We start from the raw sequence: 26,325 nt of genomic DNA on the forward strand, positions 1-26,325 counted from the left end.
GTCGCATCGGTTTGTCGGACTCCAACAGGCATTCGCCTTGATTAATCTGTGATTTAAGGTAAAAAAAAATAAAATAAAATAATAATTAAAAAAAAAGCACACGGGAAGAGGTGATAATCTAACCACAAAAAGTCGACGAAGAAAAAAAACGCTGCTTGCGAGCGACTGTAGCAGCATCGCTTTGTTCTGATGATGACGACGCTGTGAACCTTTAAGGGGGGAAAAAAACAAACTAACTAACATAAAGATTCCTCTAAAGTCACCACATATGATGGGCTTTCCTGTGTGATGGTCGCCGGGTTGTTGTGGGATGCACTTCAGTGTTTGTCCGTACTCGCTCTCCGTCGTAATGGCAGCTCTATACCAGGGCACGGACGCCTCCTCTCCGGACAAATTTCTGGCCTTGAAAGACGTGAGAGAAGTGAAGGAGGAAACCACGCTGGATGAGAAGCTCTTCCTGCTTGCATGCGAGAAAGGTTTGTCATTATTTGTGTCATTTAATCTGAAGTTATCCAATATTAAATGTCACTAATATAATATGAATGTAATTCATGATTATGGGATAACTCATACTGGCCTGTAGGCACATAAAAGCCATAAACTGTACATTCAGAACATTTTTTTTTCTTTTTTTCCCTTGCTGAATAACTCTAGCAGCTGCTTTCATGGTAACTGGGAAATTTTGCCCACAGGGGTTCAAATATATTTTTAGCTGAATGCTGCCACACACTGAAAGTTTCCCTCTCTGATCTGCTGACTCTGCTCAGCCTCCAACATGGAGAGGTAATGCAAACTAACTGAAGACAAACAAGACAAGACAGACAGTGTGTGAGTAAAATAGCAAAGCAGCATGGTTGTTTTCAACTAGGCAGGTCTGACAAGAACATTTCATTGATAAGTTCAGCACACGTCACAGGTTGAAGTTGTTTTGGGTGAGCAAGTCAGCAGCTGCCACTGTGACCATATAAAGTCTCTATAAACATGGCCCAGCTACAGAAACTGCCCTTTGAGGGAGTTGTTATTGTTATACTAGATGAAGGGAGCTGCTGGAGCGGAGCCTTTACTGTTGGAGAGCTGGCCTTGCAGTCATTACAGTGTGTGCACATCTTATTGATGTGATTTGGGTCAAACTCCCCAAAGTGGATTCTGTTCTTAGTAGTTTTGGTTTCTGATGTTGCCAGGTGACTACTACATGGTGAAGAAACTGCTGGAGGAGAACCGGCACGGTGAGCTCAACATCAACTGTGTGGACGTGCTGGGAAGAGACGCTGTGACCATCACCATCGAGAATGAGAATCTTGATATCCTGCAGCTTCTGCTTGAACATGGCTGCCAGGTAACCATCACCAAAACATGTCACAAATTCACTCTGCCTGTTTTCTCTTTTCGAAATTGTGCTTTTGTTTCTGTGAAGGCGACAGACGCCTTGTTGGTGGCCATAGACTCAGAGGTTGTCGGAGCTGTGGACATCCTTCTCAACCACAGGCCAAGGCGCTCTTCCAAGCCCTCAATTGCTGTAGGTCCCCTCTTATTCTTACTCTTACTAAGATCTTTGTAAATTCAGACAACAGAGAAGCATTTTTTTTCCTTTTCTAATAGATTCTGAACAGTATTTTAGAGATTTCTCCTATCTTTCTCAGAAATTGATGCAGCGGATACAGAACCCTGAGTATTCCACCACCATGGATGTGGCTCCAGTCATCCTGGCAGCACACAGGAACAACTACGAGATCTTGACTATGCTACTCAAACAGGACATCTCCCTTCCCCGACCTCATGCTGTCGGCTGTGAGTGCACGCTGTGCAATGCTAAAAACAAGAAGGACAGCTTGCGGCACTCCAGGTACGGGCCAGAAAATACATCAACAGCTTCGTCCAGAAGGTTGTTTCAACAGGATTAATGTTTCTGTAACATGGAAAAGTGGTCGACCGATGATTCATTGGTTGTTTTAGTTTTCTTAAAAAGAAATGTGCTTAAAAGCAGCTGTTAATCAATTTCAAATGAGCTATTCTGGAAACATGGCTCCCTGTAAACATATTCTCAGTATCTTAAAATGCAGGATTTCTCAGTTTTTTTTTTTGTTTTTTGTTTTTTTAAATGCTTCCCTCTTTTTACCGCACAAAAATGAATCTATTCAGCTCTGTGCTCCTCCTCTGCCGTAAAACCTTTTCACATTTTCACATTTGTTTTGGTGCTGCAGTGAAATATGATACGAAATCAAAGTTTAATTTAAAGAAAAAGAGCAACAACAGCAGCGTTTCCTCAGGAAAGCAACGAGTTTTGTTTCTGATAGTGTCTCATTTCAGATGAGATTTGGTTAATCTCCTCCGCTGGGTAGTTTTATTCTCCCAGCAGGGCAGTGCAGCCACCCACACATCACTCTAAATGAATCAGTCTGCAGTTTTTCTGCCAAACAACATCGAGGTCAGAGTAGGTACAAAGGAAGCAGTCAGAACACTGAATGCTTCTCCATTTTCTTCCTCTCTCATCTGTACACTTTTGCAGTGCACAAAAGATGTGAAAGCGGGTCTTTTCAATGTCGCTCCAATGTGAAATGATGCAGAATTGTGTCACGGTACATCACTCCCTTTTTCCTCTCAGCTGAACGGAAAGGTGTTTGTAAAATGTTGAAAACAGTCCAAATGAGTTTTCCCTGACCAGCCCAAACCTCTGCACGAGGAAACCAAATTACGACGGCGATGCTCGCTGTTCTTCAGATGTGATTTCATGCTGCTCTGATTACCCCATAAAGTAATGGCGCTTTGGTTATTTCAGAAATATGTTTTGGATTATTATAGTGGAATATTCCTTCTTTGCCAGCCTTTGCATGCTGGGAGTCATCTCATTAGACAGTTTTTTTTTCTTCCTTGTTCGACTGTCTTTTGTTATCTTTTGCACCTCCAGCCCCATTTAACCTACTTAATTCTCTGTTTCTCTGTATTCACAGTGGTGGTCCTGGCAAAGGGTCTCTCCAAGTTTCCATTAACATTTAATAATGTACAGTAGTTCCATCTAAAAAAAAAAAAAAAAAAAAAAAAAAAAGCAAGCATGCAGTGTGTTTTATTTCTTTGGGTGGCATCGTGTGTTTTATTTCTTTGGGTGGCATCTGTAGAGGCTGAGTTTCACATTTAACTGCTATCACTGAAATTCAGCATCTGTTGTGATTCCAGAACTCCAAGATCAGGTTTTTCTGAGCTAAACAGTAAAAGCACATATCCCGTGGATTAGCTGTTACTAGAACATCTTTTCCTTTAACCACTTTAATAATACTGCAATTCTTTTTTTTATATCAATCGTCCTGAATTCCTTTCCAACTTTCTGTGACATCTGATAACGAAGAATCTTCCATTTCCCTCAGAAATTCTCTTTCATATGAGGGTAGGGTTGCAGGTGTGTAAACAGCCCACAGGTTAAAAACGGTGATTATTATCATTTTATGACCGTTCTTATGCGATTAGATGACTTGGAAAACAGAATTAAAGCCTTTATTTGTACTGAAGTCTGGATTTTTGTACATACAAAAACACTTCTTGACCCCTGCTGTATTATGTTTTTTATTTTTTAATGTACCATACATAACATTTTTGGATGCTCCCTTTTCCTTTTAACAAAAAATGTTCATCTTCAGGTTTCGCCTTGACATCTACCGATGCCTAGCCAGCCCCTCTCTCATCATGCTGACTGAGGAGGACCCTATACTCCGAGCATTTGAGCTGAGCACTGACCTGAAGGAGCTCAGTCTTGTGGAGGTGGAGTTCAGGTACATTCATTTGCTGCGCATCCATCAGCCATCTTGCTGCTACATAAACTGTCACAGGCTCTATGTAAACTCTTTAATAATAACTAAGGAATAACTAAGAGGCCAAATCAGCTCTTTTTCTATTCCAGGAACGATTATGAAGAGCTGGCAAAGCAGTGTAAGATGTTTGCTAAGGACCTGCTGGCTCAGGCTCGAAACTCCCGGGAGCTCGAAGTGATTCTCAATCACACATCCAGCGAGGATACCGTCGACAAGAGAGGTTTGCTGGAGGAGCGCATGAACCTCAGCCGACTTAAACTTGCCATCAAATACAACCAAAAAGAGGTTTGTGTGTGTTAGTGCGCGATCTGCAGCATATGTTAGCTGATGAGTTGACCTCTGATTACAGTCTGCAATATCCAGACTTTTGTGGAAGGGACACAATAACACATTGCTGTTTATGATGGTTTTACTGCAGCTGCTGTCAAACTTAACAGCTGCTGCAGAACATCATGTGCTTGTCTTTGGGAAACATGTTTGGCAGCACCTCCTCCAGGCAAAGAATCCAAAGATAAACTGAAGCTTTATGTTTGGAGCTGTGGGGTGATTTATTGCCAGGATTACTTTGTGAAAACTTTGACTCATATATCATGTGCAGTTCATAGCATACTGTTATTAGCGGTAGAATGATACTGATAAGATCGCTCCAAAAGGTGCATGTATGAGGAGTGCATATGTATTCATGAAGCTTAGACAGAACATCTCTGTTTGATTTGCTCTTCTCCAAGGAAAGAATAATTATGTAACGTTTACTTACAAATGGACCTCCTCATGTTCATTTTGCTTTTGTTTTGGTCATTTTCCTCATTTTAACTCTTCACAGTTTGTGGCTCAGTCCAACTGCCAGCAGTTCCTCAACACGGTCTGGTTCGGAGAGACAGCCAGCTACAGGCGCAAACACACCTGCCTAAAGATAGCCACCGTCCTGACTGTGGCCATGCTTTGGCCGCTGCTTTCTGTCTGTTACCTGGTGGTGCCACGCTCCCGGGTCGGCCAGATAATCCACACACCGTTTGTTAAGTTCATCATTCACAGCGCCTCCTACTTCACCTTCCTGCTACTGCTCAACCTGTACTCTCTGGTCTACAACGAGGGCAAGAAAAACGAAATGGGCCCCGCGCTGGAGATGATAGATTACCTCCTCATCCTCTGGATCATAGGTCAGATCTTTACCCAGTAAATGATACACTTTGTGGGGGGGGGGGGTTTCAATGCCTGAGGGTCAGATTGCTATAACTGAATACTTATGTATCTCTTAATACACCAATTAGAGCTATAAAAAGAAAATAGAATAAGATTCAAGTTCTAAAAAACAAAATTTAATATAGTAATATCACAAGATTGCTGTTACGCTCTGCCTAAAGTCTACTATCCTGTATCTATAATCTCATCAGGCTGTACATGACACATAGCCCTTTCTGTAGTAAATGTTAGAAAGCATGGCTTGGCTGGATTAAATCTGTCTGCTCTGCCTCTAACTGAAAGAAGAAGTAGCTTCTTCTTTCTCCCCTGTGGCCCATGTGAACAATGGCATCACCGAGCTCAGTACACACTCAAACATACTTGCATAAACATGCACAAGCTAGCTCATCATTTGTGGCTAGTGACAGTTTGAAATGAACTCTGTCTCTCCGGAGACGGACCTCCCTACCTTCCTCCTTTGCCAAGAAACCATTATCATGTGCATTCAGTCTCATTAATGGCCTTGTTGTGCATGTGGTTCTAGCATCCTGCTTCTCTCTGCAACGCCGTTCTATCCGTTTCGTCTCTTTCATTACCAGGCTGATGAATCATCCCGACAGCCAAACTCGACAGGATGTGTAAAGGATGTAGAAGCAGTTAGTTTCTATTACTGTTATGAAAGCGGTTGTGGGGTGATTTCCAATTTGTCCTGTATGCTGTGGGAGTGACATCAGTAGTTGGGTCATTAGTGAGAAGTATAATGGGTTTTCTCAGCACACTTTGACTTAAAGCAGCTGCTTAACTACTGAAAAAGTGCAACATCAAAGGCAAATTTGAACTTTTTCAGCATTTTGTTTTTTAGTTGCCTTATTTCAAAACACTGCAAGATTCACACTCCAGGGGCCCTGCAACATCATCATATCGAGCGAGATGGGTGTAATGGAAAGGATGAGATTGCTAATGATTATCCTCCACCAAAATCCTCATGTTATTAGGATGTGAGCTGCAGCTATTACAGTCCCTACATGAGTTAGATGTTTGCAGTCAGCAATCAGAAGTTAAAGTAGAAGTTTTTCTTCCTTTTTTTTTTTTTTATTGTTCTCTCTTTCTCTCATGCTGTTCCCTTCCTCTCTTTGTTCTCCTTGGCCATCCTTTGCTGCTATGCCTCTGAACCGAATGGCTCATATTAATGAGGAATTCAGATGCTGTGAGATTTTAAGTGCACATTTGCATTTGGCTTCATGGTTGCTTCTCGCTTTGATTTCTGCAGTGGATCTCAAATTCAAATGAAAGGATGGAGAAATGAGCTTTCTGTGTCCGAACCTGCCTCTGCTTTGCTTGTTTTCCATCGGCACGCCACACCTTGATTCCTCTTATGCCTCCAATGTATGTAGACTGAATGGAATTCCATTTGTAGTAAAAAAAAAAAAAAAAAAGAAAGACACACACTCATCTTTATTGAATTCCAAATACATCTCTAAATCTTGTAGATGACACATTTTCACAGCCATAATCTCGCTTGTTTTAGTCCCATACGTTCCTGTTTCCCCAGGGCTCCCTCTGTGAGATGACTTATGGCTGAATCTGGAAAGGTTTTTTAAAATATTCCAGATGACAGCAAAATCCCTTTTTCCAGTGATACTGTACATGTGTGTGCATGTGTGTGTGTGTGTGTGTGTGTGTGTGTGATGGTGTATTTCTGCTCTCTGTAGGAATGGTGTGGTCAGACGTGAAGCGTCTGTGGTATGAAGGGCTGGAAGACTTTCTGGATGAGTCAAGGAACCAACTGAGCTTTGTGATGAATTCACTGTACTTAGCCACCTTCGCCCTTAAGATCGTTGCTCATAGCAAGGTACACACACATCACACACACATGCTTCTTAAATAAGGAGGTTGTTTTTTCAGGAATTCCTGGAAAGGCAAAAACACTAACAAACACTGGATTCAGCTGTTGAGGAATTTCAGTTTCCATGGGAAAAACACAGTTAGTTCATCAGTAATTCTTGAGTTCCTCGCAGCTGATTTCATTTTGTTTTCATCTCAGTTCACATGAATTTGGGGAAAACTTTGCAAGGGATTATCAAGTGAAGAAAGGCAAGCATTTATTTGTTCAGCATATTTAATGTGGAAGACAGTTTTAAAAAAAACATTTGCACTGCCTTGAGCAGTACATCGCAGCACCTGTGTCCAGCTGGACTCGCAATAGTCTGACCCATACTCATATGATATGTCCCCTACTGATTTCTTGCTTGTGTTGTTCTCACTCTCACATGTGAGTCACTTTGGAGAAAAGCATCTGCTAAATGACTTTAGTAGTAGTAGCTTTACATGAAACATCTTAAGCATCACAGCAACACTTGGGTGTCCATAAAGAGTAATAGAAGCATAATTTGCTCTACCAGCGGGACAGTTTATGGTTACATTTTTGCATCCATTTGCAAAGCTAAAAGGAATATTGGATTGTCAGAATACACTCAGGTTCTGGAGACATGCTCGTGTGCAGGCCACACCAACTATGGATTATCACATATAGCATGAGTCCAATGTTGACAGGGTGAAAGGTTTGCTTGAAATAAAGTTTTATATGCTGATACAGATAGCCAGTCACCATCTATTCTTTTTTTTTTCCTCCAGTTTTCTGTTAGCCCAACTAAAGCAAAATGACTGACAACAACCTATTTCAAAAGGCAGCAAATGGCTACAACATGGAGCATCTACAAAGCTGTGCATTGTACCAGTGCTGTGTGAACTGACATAATCTGACTCTAATGTACATCAGGGAGTCATTGGAGCACAGATTTACCCCAACCAGGCAAATAATCTGCCAGCAAAGGTTCAAGAATATGCAAAAAAAAAGATGAATGCCCTTTAAAAAAATTGGCCGTGCGAGGAACTGGGTAGTTTGTGGGTTCATTACGTGCATGTCTTAATGATAACAAAGCAGCAACAACGTCCTCAGCACACCTTAGCCTGTATAAATATGTGTTATAAAAGGGTTTATTTGTTCTACAGTTCAAAGGAGAGATTTCCGAGAGGAAGGAATGGGACGCCTTCCATCCCATCCTGGTGGCTGAGGGCCTTTTTGCCTTTGCCAATGTGCTGAGTTACCTGAGACTCTTCTTCATGTACACAACCAGCTCCATTTTGGGGCCCCTACAGGTAAGAACGCTGTGGCGACAGAGGTATTGGGATTTTGTGGAAATTTCATGACATGAAAATCAATAAAAACCCTTTGAAAAACTAATACTTATATAATTCTTATAAAACAACTCACCCATTTTTTTTTTTTTTTTTTTTTTTTTTTTTTTTTATCATTTTCCTTTGCAACACACACAGAAACTCACACAAGCACACACTTGTACCACCCACTCTCTTCCTCTCTTAGTGAATATGAACACTCAAGGGCAAGCCCATAATAAGCATCCCACCAGCGGTGATGAGTATCATGATAACATAAGTGTTTAGTATAAGAACAGGGAATCTGAGCAGGAGATGAATGTGGTAATATGCTCATAATAAACGGAGAACATCATTATAAAGCCTTGCAGTTTGTCATCATTTGCATCACTCTGCTGTTATCATCTCTGGGCGACTGCTTTTGCTTTTTGCACACATTTTCACAGAACTCGCTGGACATGCTGTGCTTTCATAGTCTTATCAGTTATTCCAGAAATGTCTAAGGCCTAATTAAATTGCATCTTCAGGCATTTTCAGCAACATCTCAAATGCAACCTAAGTGCAGACCATTGGAGAAGACATGAAGCTCAAGTGGAAATGGTTTAAATCAGGAGCTCTGTGGGTCTTGAAAAAGCACGCATTGATTTGCCAGCGGCTACTGGCAGCAAAATGTTTCAGAAATATTTAGCAGTAGAGTTGCATTTGATTAGCTTTATAGCCTGAAGACATAAAGCAGATGGGCATCTCTTTGTATTTTTTTTATTTTATTAATAAAACAAGCCAAAAATCTGTTTGGGATGACAACCTTTCACAAGCATGGTGACCTTTTACTATTACCATCCCTAAAGTGTCCCTTTCTATCAAATCATCATATTGTATCTGATCAGCCAGCTGGCTGAAAGAAACGATAGAACCAGCCAACATCTGACTGTGCTGGCAGTCCAGAACTATCCCTCCATGTGTGACCTGCATTACATAAGGCAGTCCTCAGGTATGCAATCAGATCGGTCTGGTTTTTGGGATGCCTTCCTGTCATTAAGTCGATGCATTTTATGTAGCTGGCTAATAAAACACAAAGGCTGCTCAGTAATTTTGTTAATGAACACTTTTCTGCTTAAATCTCCAGGCAGCTTCCCTTTCCTTTCCCTCACCGCTGTTCCACTCACGCTGTGACATCAGCGTCTGGCTTGGCAGGATGGAAAAATGCTTAGCTTCAGAAAGAGATGTGGCTGTACATTCACTCACACTCACATGGCAGACACACCTCTCCGCTAATGCACACGCACCCACACATTTCAGCACTCTCCTGATATCTGAACAAGCCAGTATTTCAACCAGCTGCACTCAGCAAGCCCTCGCTGATGTGTATGCACGCAGATACACACTCAGACAGTGAGTCAGGACTATGGGGGCTTCGCCGATGAATGTTTCTCTGAATCTGTCTTTCCTGAAGAGGCCAGCTCATATGTCTGGGGTGTAGTGGCCACTGCTGAGTTTGGAAAGAGTGACTGAAACTGTGTGTAGCTGCTTGCTCACGGCCCAGACTTAACCTCACTGAAAGCATTAATCTGTTATAACTGGTGGTCACCTGACGGTTTTTAAGATTTCCAGACTTAAGCCATGCTTGGGTTTTGCAATACCAAATTTCAGTCATTTGTTGTTTTCTTTTAAAATAAAATGAAATATTCACACACGTTTGTCAGCCAAAACTGCAACTCCACCATCTTCTTTCCATCAATTAATATGTAATGTTTGCTCTTTGGGTTATTTAGTTGACAGTGTTTGCTTGTACGTACATTTCAGCTCTTCAAACACAGCAGACCTCCTCTAGTCAATGTTTGGCACTATAACGCTCATGATGTGTTTGTACAGTGACTAAGTTGGGCTATCTGTCAGGCTCCGCATTTCAGGAACAACCTGAGCTCTTAAATCGCTTGCGTGCAAAGGGGTTGAGGAATGTACAAGGGGAGGGGGGGGGTTAAAAATGACAAGAGGATGAATTACCCCCACTAGACCAACCCTTTTGCTCAAACAAGCTGGGTGGGTTTTACACAAACAAACCAGTCGTAATTCGCCCTGAGGTGCGGGCAGAGTGGTCACACTGGACGTGGTGAATTTGTGTTTTGCAAGGGAAAGTTTGAGCATCCCTTTTAAACAAATAAGCCACTCAAGTTCATTAATAGTTCTCTGAAAAGACGTCCTACTATCCATCGTGTTTGTCAGTCTTACCTCAGGTACATTTGAGGGGGAGTTGTCCAGCTGAAAGGTCATGGGGTTTTTTTTCTTTTCTCTGATTTGGGACTCCTGCTAAGCAAGGACATGGGTGTAAAATAAGCTAGAGGCTGTCTGAGAAAGTGTTGAAAAGCAGCAAAGCGTTAATTCTTGTCAGCTTCCACTCTGTCTAATCTTCTAAAACAGCAGGAATAAAATGCAGAGGTAAAAAATTCAGTGAACAAATACAGAGACTGAAGTTTAACTAATTAATACTGATGAAAACTTACCATTCAAACATTTGTATATGTACATCTCATGTCCATTTTAAAGAGTAAAGGGAAGTTTTTATGCTATACATTTGACTTCAAAATTCACCAGTCTAATCTCTACATGTGATGGGTAAAGATTCCAAATGCAGTCCAACAAACTGAATATAAGATATATAAGTATAATTATTTCAAATCTAGGTAATGAGAAAGGTATACAGTTAACAAGAACATAAACAAGAATCTGTGAGCTTGATTTATGTCATTTTTCTTCATTTTGCTTTTTTAAAATGTTAGCTATAAACTCTTTAAAAGTCAACATTGTTTGGATCAAGCTCTGATCAGAGCTGTCGGCCCCAACAAGACTATTGAGGGTAACGGAACCATGGAAAAGAAAATGTTTATCTTTGATGACACCTGTTTGGATCTAAAACAAGACATTTCTCTGTATCTCCACAGATCTCCATGGGTCAGATGCTGCAGGAGTTTGGCAAGTTTCTGGGCTTGTTCCTCCTCGTGTTATTTTCCTTCACTATTGGACTTACTCAGCTCTACGGAAAGGACCACAAAGACCCTTTCAAGAAAACCACCAAGGATTGTGAGGGCATATTCTGCCAGCAGCAGAGCAATGATGCTTTCCACACGTACGGGCAAACTCAGAGTTCTCATTTTGGATTGTGGTGATGTTAGTGATAAATATTAGACATTTTCTGAATTAATACCACTGGATTTAAAGATAATCTAAATCAAGTTTGAATTAATTTAAAGAAAACTACATAAGAACAGAAAAAAAGGGGAAAAAAGAGGGATAGTTTGCATTTATATGGACAAAGAGCATTATCAAAAGAGATATAATGAATTAAGCAAAACAAATGGAAAGTAGCACCATTGTTATATAGAGAGAAAATATATTTATACTGGTTAAATTATGAAAAGCCTGATTAGTCCCATTCACCATGAGGTAAAATGTTCAGAATCTTGTGAGGATACTGGTTCTGTGGGGGCGTGTTTTCGTCCTGAAAGATGAAGTGAGATCTCAGATTTTGGCTCCAGAATGTCTTCTGATATGTCTGTCACTGTTAGATGCCAGTCATATATCAGTGACCCACTCCCACACTAATCAGGATTTTCACAGATGTAACATAGAGCACTAATTTGCATCATCACAGGGAAGAAATATTGTATCTTATAATATAATATTATATTCAACTAAACATAAAAAATTTTTGTGCTTAATTGATAACCTTAATTATGTAAAACCGGTCATAGGTACATGACCGGTTTTTCTAAGACTTACCTAATAACTAATCTAACTGTTTTTAAACATTTTATTGAATTAACCACATGTTAATATACAAAACCTGTTACTATAACTGAGCAAAGACAGACAACCACTTCAGAGTTTAGGGAAAATGCGGATTATGTCTGTAGGTTTTCTGGAGGAGATTTCTTTTAAATGAGTCTCTTCAGAAAGGATCTAATGAAGATGTCACATGCCTCATAAGTGGAGTCCTGCACTGTGTGAATTATAATAAATGATATTTCCTTCAGCTCATTATCCCTGAAATGATTTAAGTCCAGGGTATGGCCTCCTGCCTAACCCACTCACCTTGTTATAGCTCTGATAGGCTCCAGCTCTCATTCTGGCGAAGAGGATAAGTGTATGTAGAAAATGGATGGTTATTATGTTAACTGAGGCTCAGTGAAATGTGTCATATTTGTTTAATTTTAGAGCTCCGTGGAAGGCAGTTTTATGGTCAAAAGTCAGGTTGTAAATGAAAGTCTACTCAATTACTCAATAACTTCTGCACAGTTTTCTCTGCAGCAGTGTTTAGCTTTTGCTTTATAACATTAAATCCTCCTGTTAGATGTGGAAAGTGTTCATGTATCTTCTTATTCTGTCTTCCAGGTTTATCGGGACCTGCTATGCCTTGTTCTGGTACATTTTCTCGCTGGCACATGTTGCACTCTTCGTCACTCGCATCAACTACACGGAGGAACTGCGCTCTTTTGTTGGTGCCATGATCATTGGCACCTACAACATAGTGGTTGTTATTGTGCTGACCAAGCTGCTGGTGGCCATGCTCCATAAAAGTTTCAGGCAAATTGCAGTAAGTCCAAACTTTTGAAAATTCTCCTTACTGTCAGAGGCTATTTTTTTTTTTTTTTTTTTTAACAAATTTGGACCTGAATTAGCAATTGTTTTCATTTTCTGTTCATTTCTCTCAATTTCTCCCATGAACTGCTCCACAGATGTTTAATAGTTTTTTATGGAACCATGCTATTTATATCCAGTTTAAGTCCCTTTACAAAAATAATGGCATTTTCACAATTCCTCTTGTAGCACAAATGGGTGAAATTCTGAGTGCTTTACTCTCAAAGTTCTTGATCTCTTTTGGTCTGTTGCAGAATCACGAGGATAAGGAATGGAAGTTTGCAAGGGCCAAACTCTGGCTCAGCTATTTTGATGACAAGTGTACTCTGCCGCCACCTTTCAATATCCTCCCCTCACCAAAGACTGTCTGCTACTTGGTGACCAGCTTGAGCAAGTGGATCTGTTCACACACTACAAAGGGCAAGATGAAGAGGCAGAATAGTCTTAAGGTGAGAGAAAATGGACATCAAACACACTTTCCAAAGTTTTATTTTAAAATGCACTCAAAAGATAGAGATTTGTTTTTTGGAGAAATCTGTGTCTATTGCTACTTGAATGCGTAATTTCAGCCTTTTTGCAGTCTGTGGATTTTTAATTTGACTAATTAAGATTCATATGCTTTCATTCAGAGAGAGGTCTGGATTGTAGACAAAGCAGTCAAGCACAGATGATCTGACTCAAGTAGAATGAAGTCTGGCATTGTCCTGCTGAAATAACCACAAACCTCTCAGGAAGAGATGCTATCTTTACATTAGCATATGTCTCATATTGTAGCTTTTGCACCATTTACTGATAACAGCCACTTGTTATCTTTGTAAAGCTGAACCAGACTTGTACAGAATAATGGACTGTTTTTTATGTTTATCTAAGATAACCCTAAACCCAGAGATTCAGTTCTTGCACAGAACTAATGTGTCCTATCTTTCCTTTGCATAATAGAGTTTTAAGTTACATTTCTGGTTGCAATTGGTTTTCAAATGTATTCCCAAGCTCATGTATTTGGTTTTATTTTCCAGGTTTGGCATAAAACAGGGAACCATCCTTTCTTGGAAATAAAAATTCTTTGATGAAGGGTTTTATTTTTATTTTTTATAAAATCCTGACACCGTTACCTATGACCAAGTAATCAACCAATTATAGAATATTTAAAGAAAGTGTTACTTAGATATTCTACAAATGTTTCTGTCTGTCTTTACCTCTTTTACAACTTTTTGGATTGTTTCTGGCAGCAAATAAAGTAAAGCTGGTCAGTGAATATACTAAAAATTCTTTTTTTAATGTGTTAAATATTCAAATAAGCTACCGAATTAAAGATAAAGGTATTTTCAAAAATAATTTTCTGTAAATTAGTTTTAATAATTATTTTTAGTCATTGAAACTAAAATATATTATTGTGATTATTCCCCACAAAAAAAAAAAAGTTTACTCAATAACTTGCCACCACTCTAAATTCCTTCCCTGCTGTTTCCATCCAGGAGTGGAAGAACCTGAAACTAAAGCGTGATGAGAACTACCAGAAGATCATGTGTTGTCTGGTTCACCGCTACCTGACCTCAACACGGCAGAAGATGCAGAGCACAGACCAGGCCACAGTGGAAAATCTGAACGACCTGCGTCAAGACCTGTCCAAGTTTCGCAATGAGATGAGAGACCTGCTGGGCTTCCGGACGTCCAAATACGCAATGTTCTACCCAAGGAGCTAAAACAAAAACTGTTTTCCTTCCTGCTACTCTGCATAAAAATCTTTGCTTTATATTTATTAGGGATGTTATCTGGCCTGAGCATGTGCAAAAAAGTCTGCTCTTCCGAGTCACAGAGGCACCTTTAAAACGTGGAACTTCATTCAAATAATAGTTACTCAAGCACCAAAGCCTGCAGACTCGGACCCGCTATCTCTTATTCTACTATTTAACTTTTTTTGTAAATAAAGGAAGCCATTGTTTTCAACTGGAAGATAAATAAAGATTTATGGAAAATTTGACTCTCTGAGAATTGATTTGCATACAGAGACAAAGACGTTTTCCTTGGTTTAAATTACTTTTACTTTCATTTCTCTTCATGAAATTTTCTTGGCTACAGAAGGTCGGAAAGTCCTGAAAAAAATGAAACTGTGGAGCCAGCTCCCTGGTGTTCCAGACCATGTGAGAGTCACATTGCACACACCTGATCCATTCTCATGCTTAGCAGAGCATAGTCGCCTTGACTTCCCCAAACACAACACTTCAAATACTATTAGGCATCTCAGAGAACATTCCTGTACAGAGAGCCATGCAAAAGGAAAATATTAAAGAAGTTTATTTGGGCAAATGAAAACAGTAAAATATAAATAATATTCATAAACCTTTTCCTTATGAAAATATCTTTTGGCAGCGAGTTAATGATATGCATTGATGGCATCCATAGAGTGAAGAAAAGAGCTCTGGCTCGGAAGGTTTCACATAAAATCAGACAAATCTCTTTAAAGGAATTTGAAACATATTAAATATTGCACTTTAATCACCACATTTAAAACACCCAACGCTTCCCATTAAAAACCAAAGACAAAACGTTGAAATCACTTTGTTACATCATCATAAAAACTGTGATTAATCCCTTGCAGATATTAGTTGTACATGACAAATCTGAGACGACTTTGCTGGACAGATTTCTTTCTTTAAAGCATCAATCCAGGTCATTCACTTTGTATTCTGCAGCCTTGAAGTCGGGGAGTTTGGGGGCAGAATTGAATTATTTTAGGCAACACGTGCCACTATGGGACATCAGAACAGATGTGCACTGTTTCAGGCTACAATTTCAGCCACCACTTGGAGCGTGACAGGAATGCGACTAAGCTAGGAATGATGTGTGAAAAGAAGTGGAAATTTCGACAAGTATTACTGCTCGTTTGCAAAACACAATGACAGAGTGTTGCGGAAAAAGAAGGCTGGAAAAACTCAGTGCTTTGTGTGTTCCAAAAGACCCAACAGACTGCAACAAAATACAAAAACCAATGTTATTTTCCTTTAAGTGAATAAATCATGCACATTCTGTTTTGCTGGCAACTTTTTACCCAGATTTCGTTTTATTTTGTGGTCCATGTTGGTGTCAATGAGAAGGAGATTTGTTTTCTGCTTAATTGTTTCCATCCACAGCTGAGCCGTGGGGAGGCCGGTTCAGCGGAGATCCTCGGAGCTACTTGAACTCAGCACTGCTTGTTTTTCAGAACATTGAGTCCTTTCTGGTTCTTTGCCTTGAAGGCCATGACAAAGTGGTGCGGGCCAATTTTCCCCCGGCCCTCGTCGTCCACCTGTCCCATGAAGATGTAGTTCAAGCCTGGATAGGTCACACAAAACAAACCTGAATGCAGTGGCGGAACGGCAGAGACATTCAGGGAGGCCGAATATGAGATTCTGCGCATGGCACGTCTGTATAGCTTATGTTTATATGCATACATATAAACATATTTTGTTTGGGCAGTGAGTTCTGCCGCTCACCTAACACTTTGGGTAGTTCGGTTGAGCCTGACGGCAAATCAAAGGAGGCAAACTCAGAGCCGTTGGTTATTCAAAACAGTCAGCAAGAAACATTTTCATGGAGTTTTACATGATCACAAATCTTTTATTTCTTCATAAACTGCTTGGCCAAAAATACAGTCGACACTAAAAAAAAGTAAAAAATTTGCATGCTAATATTTTGTGGGACCATCTTTAGCTTTGATTGATGGTTTTGCTGCAGCACTGTTACAATAAGCTTCTGCAACATCGTGAGATTTATTTTCAGCCAGCAAGGCATGTTGTAATGATGATGGGAGTGTCTGACCACGGTGCAAAGCATTCTGCGGCAAATCCCAAAGATACACAATGGTCTGAACTGTGGTTTAGACAGCCTGTGCCATCATTGTCACCATCATTTCACACATTGTTTCACACACGATGTCTCATGTTCCCTGATTCACTCTTTTACAATTTGAGTCTGATCACACCTGACAGTGTCATCTTTGAATATGCCCGTGCTATCAGGGAAGAAAACATCCATTGGTAGAATTCCCTGCTCATTCAGATAGTCAGCTTATCTCATTCAAGTTACTGAACCTAACCTGTATCTGACCAGCTGCAGCAACCCCAGTTCATACAGATTGTACAGTAGGTACTAAGTTATCACTTCATCTGCCTCTCTTCCTTCCTTGATGCAGGGTTGAGGGAGTTGAGTTCCCTTTGCATTGTGCTTGTAGACATTCTTACTTCCACTATTAAACATAGTCTGCTGTTGTTTTTATTCTTTTCGATTTCTACCTATCACAAACATTCAGGATTTTTTTATCAGCTACATTTCTTTCAACCACGTCTTCCTCAAGGGTTTCATAAAGTGTTGGACAGTTCTTAATCCAATTTTTGGTTGTTTCTACAATCTTCTTTGGTGTTTTCTCAGTTTGATGCATGCCATGATTTGATTTTTTTTTTTTTTTTTTTTTAACAGACTAACATCTAATGACACAGGATGCATCTTTCCAAATGGTTGGTTAAGAAATAAGAAGCTACTCGTTGCATTAGAGGAGGTTAAAAATCTTCTAACCAGCTGAAAATTGATGGCCCACGCAGTAATTATCCAACAGAAGGCTCCTATTTATGTGTTTAGAAGTGGCAACTTCTTTTTTTGGTCAGGCAGTGTAAATACATGAAAAATATCACTTGACTCCAGCAGTGCACTCACCTCTTCTGATAAATGGGCACTTTTTGCACAGAATAATGATCTTGGTGCTCATGGTTTTCCCCGCCTGCTGGATAACCAGATTGCCTTCTTTAAACACATTGATGATGGAGACAGTGGCGTACATGCTTCCTCCCTTCATCACAGCAGTAATGACTGTCCCAGTTATCACTGTCACAGACACAAAAAAAGGTGATTGCACAAAACATAGAGAAGTGCTGAACAGTTGCAGCTATTTTCAGATAAAAGTAGAAAATGTCCCGATTGTTTTGAAGCTGTTTACCAGATCATCGATATGAACTGAAAGAACAAACGTTAACACTTTAAGGTCCTGGTTTACCATTTGGTAGAGGAAGTTTGGAGACTTTGATAAATTTCTTTTTGAAAAAAATGTGGAAATAAACCTGCTTGAGTGATCTCCACCAGTTGGTTTGTGTATGAAAAACCCAAACTAAGTGTTTTTAAAACACTACTGTTTCAAATTTCTGCCTTTTCACTGTTTTAACGTTATTATTAACTTCTTCTTTTTAACATCTTTGCCATTTGTTGAACTCATTTATCCTGTTCATTCTTGTCCAAAACAAACAGAAAAACCCAGAGGAACATTTTCCTCTAGTCCTTTTGTTGTTGTGAAAGGTAAAATGTTAAGGCAGGGGAAAAGGCTGGAGTTGATGAATGGAGTGGGAAAGTAAAGGAAAAAGTAAAAATTTTAGTTTAGAAGTGGCAGTGAAAGCAAAACATTAATGGCGATGGCATCGTCTGTGTATATAGTCAAGAAAAGAACTGTTCAGCATGACAATACATCCTCACCAAGGTCACAAAGAAAAGAATTCAAGAAAACAAATGCAGATGGTTCAGTTTACATCCTGAATTATTAGATTTGGTTTTCCCAACAAGGCATGAGTACTTCTGGGATAGTGTTTCTTGAAAACAAGCAAGAAAGAAAGAAAAGAAGTAAACAAACTATGAATAGAGTTCATCCAATCCTATATCATCTCTAAAACATGATTAGACAGTGTGACGGTCTCCAAAAGCCACGTGTCACTTGATGTTTAGATGATGTAACTAAAATCACAGACATGCAGGTGAATTCTGAGGTTTAATGAAATACAGTCTGCTCAGAATGAGCCAAATCCTGCCAAAATGATGGCAAGGTTTTTCATTCTACAGATGGACGGTGGACAACCCAGGAGTTTTATGAGGTGTTGAAATGAAATACTGAGGATGAGTCAATCACTTCTCAACATGCTGTATTTCACTTGAAGCCTATACACTGTTACATAAGTATCCAAATGTCTTAGGATCTGTTTACAAAAGCATTAATCTTTTCCTCGAAATCATATATGTAGGTACAATTACAGTAAGAGTTCACTGACTGACAGGCTCTCATTAACAAGCGCCAGAGGAGTGTGTTGTCTGGAAGGGTTTCACAAATACAGTGACGACAGCAGCATACATAGTTATAAAACACTCTCTAATAAAAGTGGATGCAACTTTTGTGCTAGGAAGCTAATTAGAAAGCACTGAAACGTGAGTTTTACAGTTTGCTTAAACAAGGCTGAAATAAACAGAAGTCTACAAGATGTTTCTGGTAAGAAGCGAATAAACAAATGGATTAACAGCAAATAGTCTCTGAGAAAAAGGAGCCTAGATTTAACAAAGAGACAGCGGCAGTGAAGGAAGTCTTTTGTTTTATTGGAAACATTAACGAACTGAGAGAAATGTGAATGTGTGTGCACCACTTTTTACTTCATTTTTAGAAGTGCAGCCAGCCTGTAAAAAGTGTTGATGTGAATTAACAACTGAGTCTCTCAGCATTTCCGTTCAGGCTATCAGAACTCCCCTTCATGACCTTTTTACAGTTTTTTCTCTCATCACAAGCTTACAGTGCTCTGAGGGGCAAGGGTCGGGGTAAATATAAGGTCTAGTTTCAGAAACTTCGTTTTACAGTTTAATAAAGAACAAAGAGTTGCCATTTGCCCCCAGATCTCTGCGTTCAGCTTGTTACTGCTAAACAATGGAGGTAAAGTTTCAGGCATTTCCTGTTTTCATCTGACCTGGTCACCAAAAGTACAAAACATACAGATTTGTTGCTCAGACTTACAGAGATTTAGCGGCAGCAGGTGAGAGCAGAGCCGGTGGAGTCAGACAGAACCATGGTTCATTCAGCATGAACGGGATTCTTTATACTGATCATACCAATATGTCTTGACTTTACAGAGTCCCTTTTTCATTTCCTGACAGAGATGAAACATGCCTGCTTCAATTCCTGCTACAAAGCAGTTTATAGCTGATAGCACTTCAAAATCATAAACCACTACGGCTTTAAAGTGTTGATTAGACAAGCTGTTTTCAGCCTACTGTATCACCTTCTAACGTATCATGTGCTGACTTCCGGCACCACATCACACAGGTGATTTTTCCACATGTGCCACCACATTGTTCCTCACTTACTGGTGCAAATCAAAGCAAAATGCCATTCTAACACATGCAGTAAACATCTCAGGGAGGAAAACATCAGAGGGGGAGAGAAGCAAACGAAGGCCAGACATAAATCAACACAGTTATTTAATGCTTTTTTAACCACTGTACATGGCTGTGTGAGTGTGTGTGTGTGTGGGTGGGTGGGTAGGTGGATTTACAGTGAAGGTTACTGTGTCCCACAATATTCAGCCACTCAGTTCCTGGCTAGCTATCAAGAAAGTCTTTCAGATGTACAAGCAAAAATGACAGGAGCAAAGATAGAGGCATGATCAGCGGTGTAAGCTGTTATGCAGGAGATTTCTGGTTGTCAAGCAGTCTGCTGGTATAGTAGTACTGTGTCTAAGTCTTATGCTAGTATGTATGTCTTTATATACTGCCTGGAAAAAGACAAATGAGTTGTACAATTCTAACAAGTCAATATTCACTATGATCACCGTTATTCTTCCTGCCTCTGAGCTCTGAGGAGGATTCATCAGTCCAACAGATAAGTTGCTGCTGAATTTCAGTCCAGGTCTTGTGTCATCTGGCATACGTCAACATTTTTTCCCTTAAGAATGGCTGCTTGACAGCCACTCTTCCATGGAGATGATTTGTGATGAGGCCTCGATGAACAGTAAATGGATACACTGGAATTCTGATGCATCATTCAGCTCCAGTTTCGGTTGCTGGATTTTTGCTGTTTCTTCAGGACACATGCGCACCATGCTGAGCTAATATCTCTCTGAGAGTCATTTTATTGGTTCAAAAATACTATTTATGCCTGCCAAACTGTTATCTTTAGTAGTTTTCATAGATGTAACAAGAAATGGAAATAAATTCTGTCTGCTAATTAAAAAAGAACATTCAGTTCTTTTTTTCCTCTCCTTTTGCTTAGTTGTACGTTATGTAAAAAAATAAATCATAGAGCAGTGTTAGGTAGTGTAACAAAAATGAAAAACAATAAAATAACTTATTCATTATTGATTGACTAAAAGATAATCCTCAGAAAATGGTTCAGGCATTGGCAATGAGTGGTCAAAAAGGGGGCAGTGTCCAAAAATACTTTGAAAGACCTTCAGAAATCCTGGAGAACAGTTGCTAAACACCACTGGAGTAGATTACAAGAAAGTCTGGCTTCCTGGAAGCAAAACACAAAGAAATGAGGCGTGGCTCAAGATTTTTGCACAGTGCTGTGCATCCTGGGCATTTCTGCTACAAACTGTTTGGTAAAAGCATGTTTGCAACAGTTCTCACAACAAAAGTTGGAATTTATCAATGAGTGTTTGCGGCTTTCACACTGTAAATTGTAATAAGAAAAGATGCTCTTACCAAAATTGCTGGAGCAGTAATTACTCTCTAGAGTTCCTTGTCTTTTGCATTTCTGCTGACACAGAGCAACAGAGTACTTCAGAGCTGCGGAGACACACATGCAGGAGAAAACTTAATCTGTAATTTTGTCTGTCATTGATGCAAGCACGTAAGCTATGGTTACATCTAATTTACTTGTGGTTCATCTACTGGATATTCACAGAAACAAAAGAGCCCAAATGAATGGCTGCCAGCTTCAGAGACATAAGAGACATTCGGAGAACATCTGTTTTTCAAGTTAGAGATAATATAAAGTTCATAAAGGAAAGAATCACAGCTTAAGGTGACTGACTAAATTTTTTTTTTTTTTTTTTTTTACTGAATGGGGACAAGTCAGAGAAGATAAGCCACCCAGAAAGTTGTTTCACAGTCTGACATTATAGCAGGGGGCCTGACAGTCTGGCCGGACAGAGAGAAAAAACAACAGTGCGTGGGAATGTGAGTTTTAGTACGGAAATGAGCTATGATTGTATGTGCATACACATACCCACACTGTGTATTGACCTGCATTATGTGCACTTTACACAAGAAAAATGTGAGCAAACACACAATTTTAGCAAGTCCTGTGTTTGACATGTGCTGGGCAGCATATTTAAAGAGACTTCCACTCTAGTACTGTGTGTTCTGAGGACTCACTGTACAGAGGAAACTGAAGGTTAAAGTATGTTTATGAACTGCCTTTCCAAACATAAACTGATGATAATTAGCATAATTGCTTTAAATATAAAGCGGCTTTGACTCTTCAAAGCCATGAGCAGTAAAAAAAAAAAAAGGAGGACTGGGTTAATAGATATAAATGCAGCCAGATTGCACTATTACTGAAGAAGTTTTCTATCTTTTCCCGATCTGTTATTGTAAGCAGATTCCGAATCCCCCCTCACATTTAAAGCAGCAGACAAAATCCACATGTTAACAAAACTATACAGCAGCACAGAAGCTGCATCCGCAGTTTCTGTTTTATAGGAATCAAGTTGCTACATACGTATAGGTCTAGTGGTGGCTGGCAGCGTTGTGGTGGTGGGTGCTACAGTGGTAGGGGGGGATTTCTTTGGTCTGAACTTGTAGTGTCCGATGAAGCCATCTGCAGTCAGACTGAGATCCGACAGGAACTGGATCAGAAGCTGATTCCCATCTGAAAATACTGGCCTAGAGAGCGGCACAGGAGAGCAGACTGAGGATAAACTGAGTTGTAATCACAGCACAGACAACTTACTGAAAAAAGTACCTGCTGCATGACAGAAATCACCTACGCTGGGGGGCTGTCGCCACAGTATTTGCCAATTCTCTTTGCGTCATTTATTTCTGCCCCGTTGAAAATGGAGACGTGGTCGTAGCGGCAGTAGTTATCTCGTTCCACATCAAACTTTTCAAACTTCACTTCAATAATCTGCAGCAGGAGACAAATTACAGAAATGTCTTTTTCATGCAGAGGCTTGTAGGATTTGTTTCTTTGACCTTTAAAAGCCATTTACCAGTCCTTTTTTCTTTTTTCTTTTTTTTTTTAAATTTAGTTTTATTTAATTTTATTTGAACTAGCAATAATTGACCTGGTTCTTTGGTGCCACTATATGCCAGGAGCAGGTGACCCCAGCAGGGTAGTCGTTGTCGGGCCAGTTAGGCGTTTTGAAAGTCCCAAAGGGCTTGTCCAGTCGTCCTCCACAGTACTGGTCTCCTGTAGAGACGATTTAGTCATTACTCATGCTTTAAAAACCCAAGATATTTCCAGTATTGCAGTTAGTCATCACAGAAGCATCAGTTCATTAAACACAGAAGCTGTTTGGGCTGAATTTTTCCACACAACATGAACTTTGATTTAGTTGTTTTGTTTAGTTTTTTTTTTTTTTAACATTACAGAGGACTACAGTTTAGCCCAATGATAAAAATAGATGTGACACATGTATGGCACATATAGTAACATTAAAAGCAGCATAACAACAATCTTTTAGCTATAATTAAGTTTATATGAGCCCAATAAACACTTTAACAACATCCATATCAGCTGTCTGGTTGCTGGTCCAGAAAGTACCCATTAAAATTCCTCAAAAGCCATCAGAAAACTGCATACAGGAAAAGGGGATACCTTTAGCCTAAGTATACAAAAGAGAAAAAAAATCAGTGGAATTCAATATCATGCTGTGAATACAGCTGAGATCCAGCTCTATTTTTGTCTGCACGAACATAAACTCTGAAGCCCTGTTCTCACCAATAAAACCAACAAAGTTCCTCCATTTTTTTCTAAAAATAAAGAGTTTTGACTGTGAATTGTGACATTATGCAGAATTTTCTGCTTGTCTGGACAGTCTGAAGTAACTTTTTGTTATCACAGTCCCACATAGCTTTGTTTGCTTGGGTTATACTGTCCACACAGTCACAACCCGGCAACACTTGAAGACTAAATGAGTCAACAATGTATCCACGTTTGCCCTACCTCTCTCATAAGGGTAGGCAGCAGAGAAAACAGCAAGGAAGCCACTTCCAGCGGTGTTGGCATCAGATATCATCTGCAGAAGCATCCTGTTGCCTGTAGAAACGAGGGCTCCTGGCTTGAATGTCCCACAGAAGCGACCAAGTCTCTGCCCATTGACATGGCCACTGTAAACATCCACGTAGTCATAGCGACACAGGTTGTCACTCTCCAGATCAATAGAGCGAAATGATAACACCACCACTCTACCTTCAGGGACCTGAGTGGGAGATCACACAGGAAACGACACTGCAAGTATATCCTTTGAAACTTGACATTGTTTCAAAAAATATGGAAACATGTTTAATACAAGTTTTTGTTCATTTATTCAACGTGGTGCAGCACTTGTTTATCTCATAATAAAGGCAACAGTTATACCATCATGCCTCACTGCTTCAAAGTCCAATAAGGTAGTAGAACCACTCAACAAAGCAAGTTTAAGCCAGCTGTGGATGTGGACACGTATTTTTAGAATGAAACTGGTAGTTAAGGCTTAGCCAACAAAGTGTCTTGTCAGTGTTTTTTTTTTTTTTTTTTTTTTTTTTTTTTTGTTTGTTTTTTGTTTTCTTTTTGGTATATTTGCAGTAACCAGAACATGTCCGAGATTATGCTGAATATTAAACTGGACTCACAGTGATTCTCCATACACACTTCGTATTTGGAGGGTAAACTCCTGGGTACCCTTGGCTCCCGATCACTCCAGACTCTCCGGTGATGTTTCCGCCACATGTGAAGATTGGTCTGGAGGGGGAAAAAATATTTACTATAAATAGGCAATCATATGATGATGATGATGATGATGAAGAAGATGATACTATAATTAAAATAAACATTGAAAACTTGATGACAGTCAGCATTTAATTTAGCTAAGATGTAATTCATCGCCAATGCGCAAAAAAATGTCCCGGAGCAACTCAGACCGCAAAATGTCTTTATATCAATTTGGAGGGGGAAAAAAACTCTTGTCCTCCTCCTAGGATCTTTCACGAGATCCTAGGCACATTGATGTCTCGTTAATCGTTCGGATAAATTTCATAAAGAAGAATTAAAGCTGTACCTCCGCTGAGACTGCGCACAGACTTCGGTCAGGAACAGAAGAGTCCATGCGCTGAAAATGCTGCATGTTGTCCACATTGTTGGGTAGATGGAGCAGACACTTCTCCTGTTTTCACTCCGTGGCATGACCAGCATTGTGCTCAGCAGCTGAAAAGGTGAGGGAAAAGTACCCAGGACTTCCTGCGGGGAGTTTGAGCGACTGCAACCTCAAGTACATGAATATAGCGTTTGTCCTGGTAGGAGGGACGGAGCATGAAAAAAAAAGGATGAAAGGCGCGCTGGGAGGGTGTTGGGTCCTGCACTGGCTCCCTACTTCACCTGGTTTTATGAAAAAGCTCCAGGGAGCTGGCATGAGTTAACTTGACTGAATAACAAACCCCTACATGGTTTAACGTTACAATAAATATAGACCATATGGAGCGTATATGTTGAGACTTGGTAGCATGACGCATCAGTGTCCCACTTTTCCTAAAAGAATGTGTATTTAACACCAGCTTAAACAGGCTAGGGGTTTGTTTTGTTTTTTTGTTTTTTTTGTTTGTTTGTTTGTTTTTAAATTTGTAATTGCCTTTGCTTGTCAGTGTGTTTCCAGGTGAGATTAAAAGCTGGAAGAGAGTATCAGAGCTCCACCTACTGGATTAAATATAAAGCATATAACAGATGGGCATTTACTTTAAATGGAGTCTCCTGTCTGTGATGCAGCTGTATTGAATTAAAAAGGAAATAGCAAAAAAACAAAACATTAAAAATCCAAAAACAAAACAAATGCATTTAGTGCTCTACAAAGAAACCATCAATGTCTCCACATCTAGAGGGTGAACAATTTATCAGATCTTAACCTATTAGTCTCAGTTTGATTCAGTTTTAATGAACCATGGAATAAATGTTTATTACTTTTTTTTAAAGGATTTAAAAGTAATGCACCAGCTCTAGATCAGTTTTTTTAATAGCTTTTGTGCCATTTTCTGTGGTTTACATTTGGCCTTTATTAGTTACACTCAATTTGGATGGGAGTAATAAAACCAGCCACATAAGCTACCCACTAGACAAGACCCAGTCTGATCAGTGGGTCATAGCTGACTTATTGGAGCTATATGGTTCACAAAACAGTTATCAGTGCTACAACTGATTGAGAGCATGAATAAATTAATTTTTAAAAAAAACAAAAAAAAAAACATATCAGAATGTGGTGAAAACAATAGGTTGAAAAAGCAAAGTTTTTTGGAAAATTGCTGGCCAGGTGCTAAAACTTTGGCAGTACCTCTGAGAGACAAACTGGATATTCCAGTCAATGGTAAGCATATATATTTTCCATTTCCAAAGCCAATAAGGAAAAGTATTTAGGATGAATAAGGCCACTCTTTCTCTGCGACTACCTTCCTGAGAATAGGTGAAGACAGATCAAGAGTGTTGTATTGTGCAACCAAAGAGAGAGAGAGAGAGAGAGAGAGAGAGAGAGAGAGCACCTGTTGGCAGACATGCTGGAGTTATTCT

At 39.7% G+C, this 26,325-nt stretch overlaps 2 protein-coding genes across 2 annotated transcripts; one reads left to right on the forward strand and one right to left on the reverse strand.

The window, feature by feature from the left end:
• Window positions 1-310: 310 nt before the first annotated feature.
• Window positions 311-14,497, forward strand: trpc1 (transient receptor potential cation channel, subfamily C, member 1; the record flags this gene model as incomplete). The annotated part of the gene is made up of 13 exons (XM_079259950.1): window positions 311-476; window positions 1,182-1,336; window positions 1,415-1,516; window positions 1,641-1,843; window positions 3,630-3,761; window positions 3,890-4,085; window positions 4,624-4,960; window positions 6,695-6,834; window positions 7,995-8,141; window positions 11,099-11,283; window positions 12,549-12,750; window positions 13,049-13,243; window positions 14,270-14,497. 13 exons carry the CDS (start codon window positions 311-313, stop codon window positions 14,495-14,497), a joined length of 2,388 nt encoding a protein of 795 aa, XP_079116076.1.
• A 1,478-nt stretch (window positions 14,498-15,975) lies between these two features.
• Window positions 15,976-24,966, reverse strand: pcolce2b (procollagen C-endopeptidase enhancer 2b; the record flags this gene model as incomplete). The annotated part of the gene is made up of 9 exons (XM_079259902.1): window positions 15,976-16,106; window positions 17,484-17,651; window positions 21,273-21,356; window positions 22,294-22,457; window positions 22,562-22,698; window positions 22,859-22,983; window positions 23,740-23,995; window positions 24,408-24,516; window positions 24,833-24,966. The coding sequence occupies 9 exons, from the start codon at window positions 24,964-24,966 to the stop codon at window positions 15,976-15,978; spliced, it is 1,308 nt and encodes a 435-aa protein (XP_079116028.1).
• Between the last annotated feature and the right edge of the window lie 1,359 nt (window positions 24,967-26,325).

This window comes from Telmatherina bonti (genome assembly GCF_933228915.1).
Source record: "Telmatherina bonti genome assembly, chromosome: 20".
Taxonomy (NCBI): Eukaryota; Metazoa; Chordata; class Actinopteri; order Atheriniformes; family Telmatherinidae; genus Telmatherina; species Telmatherina bonti.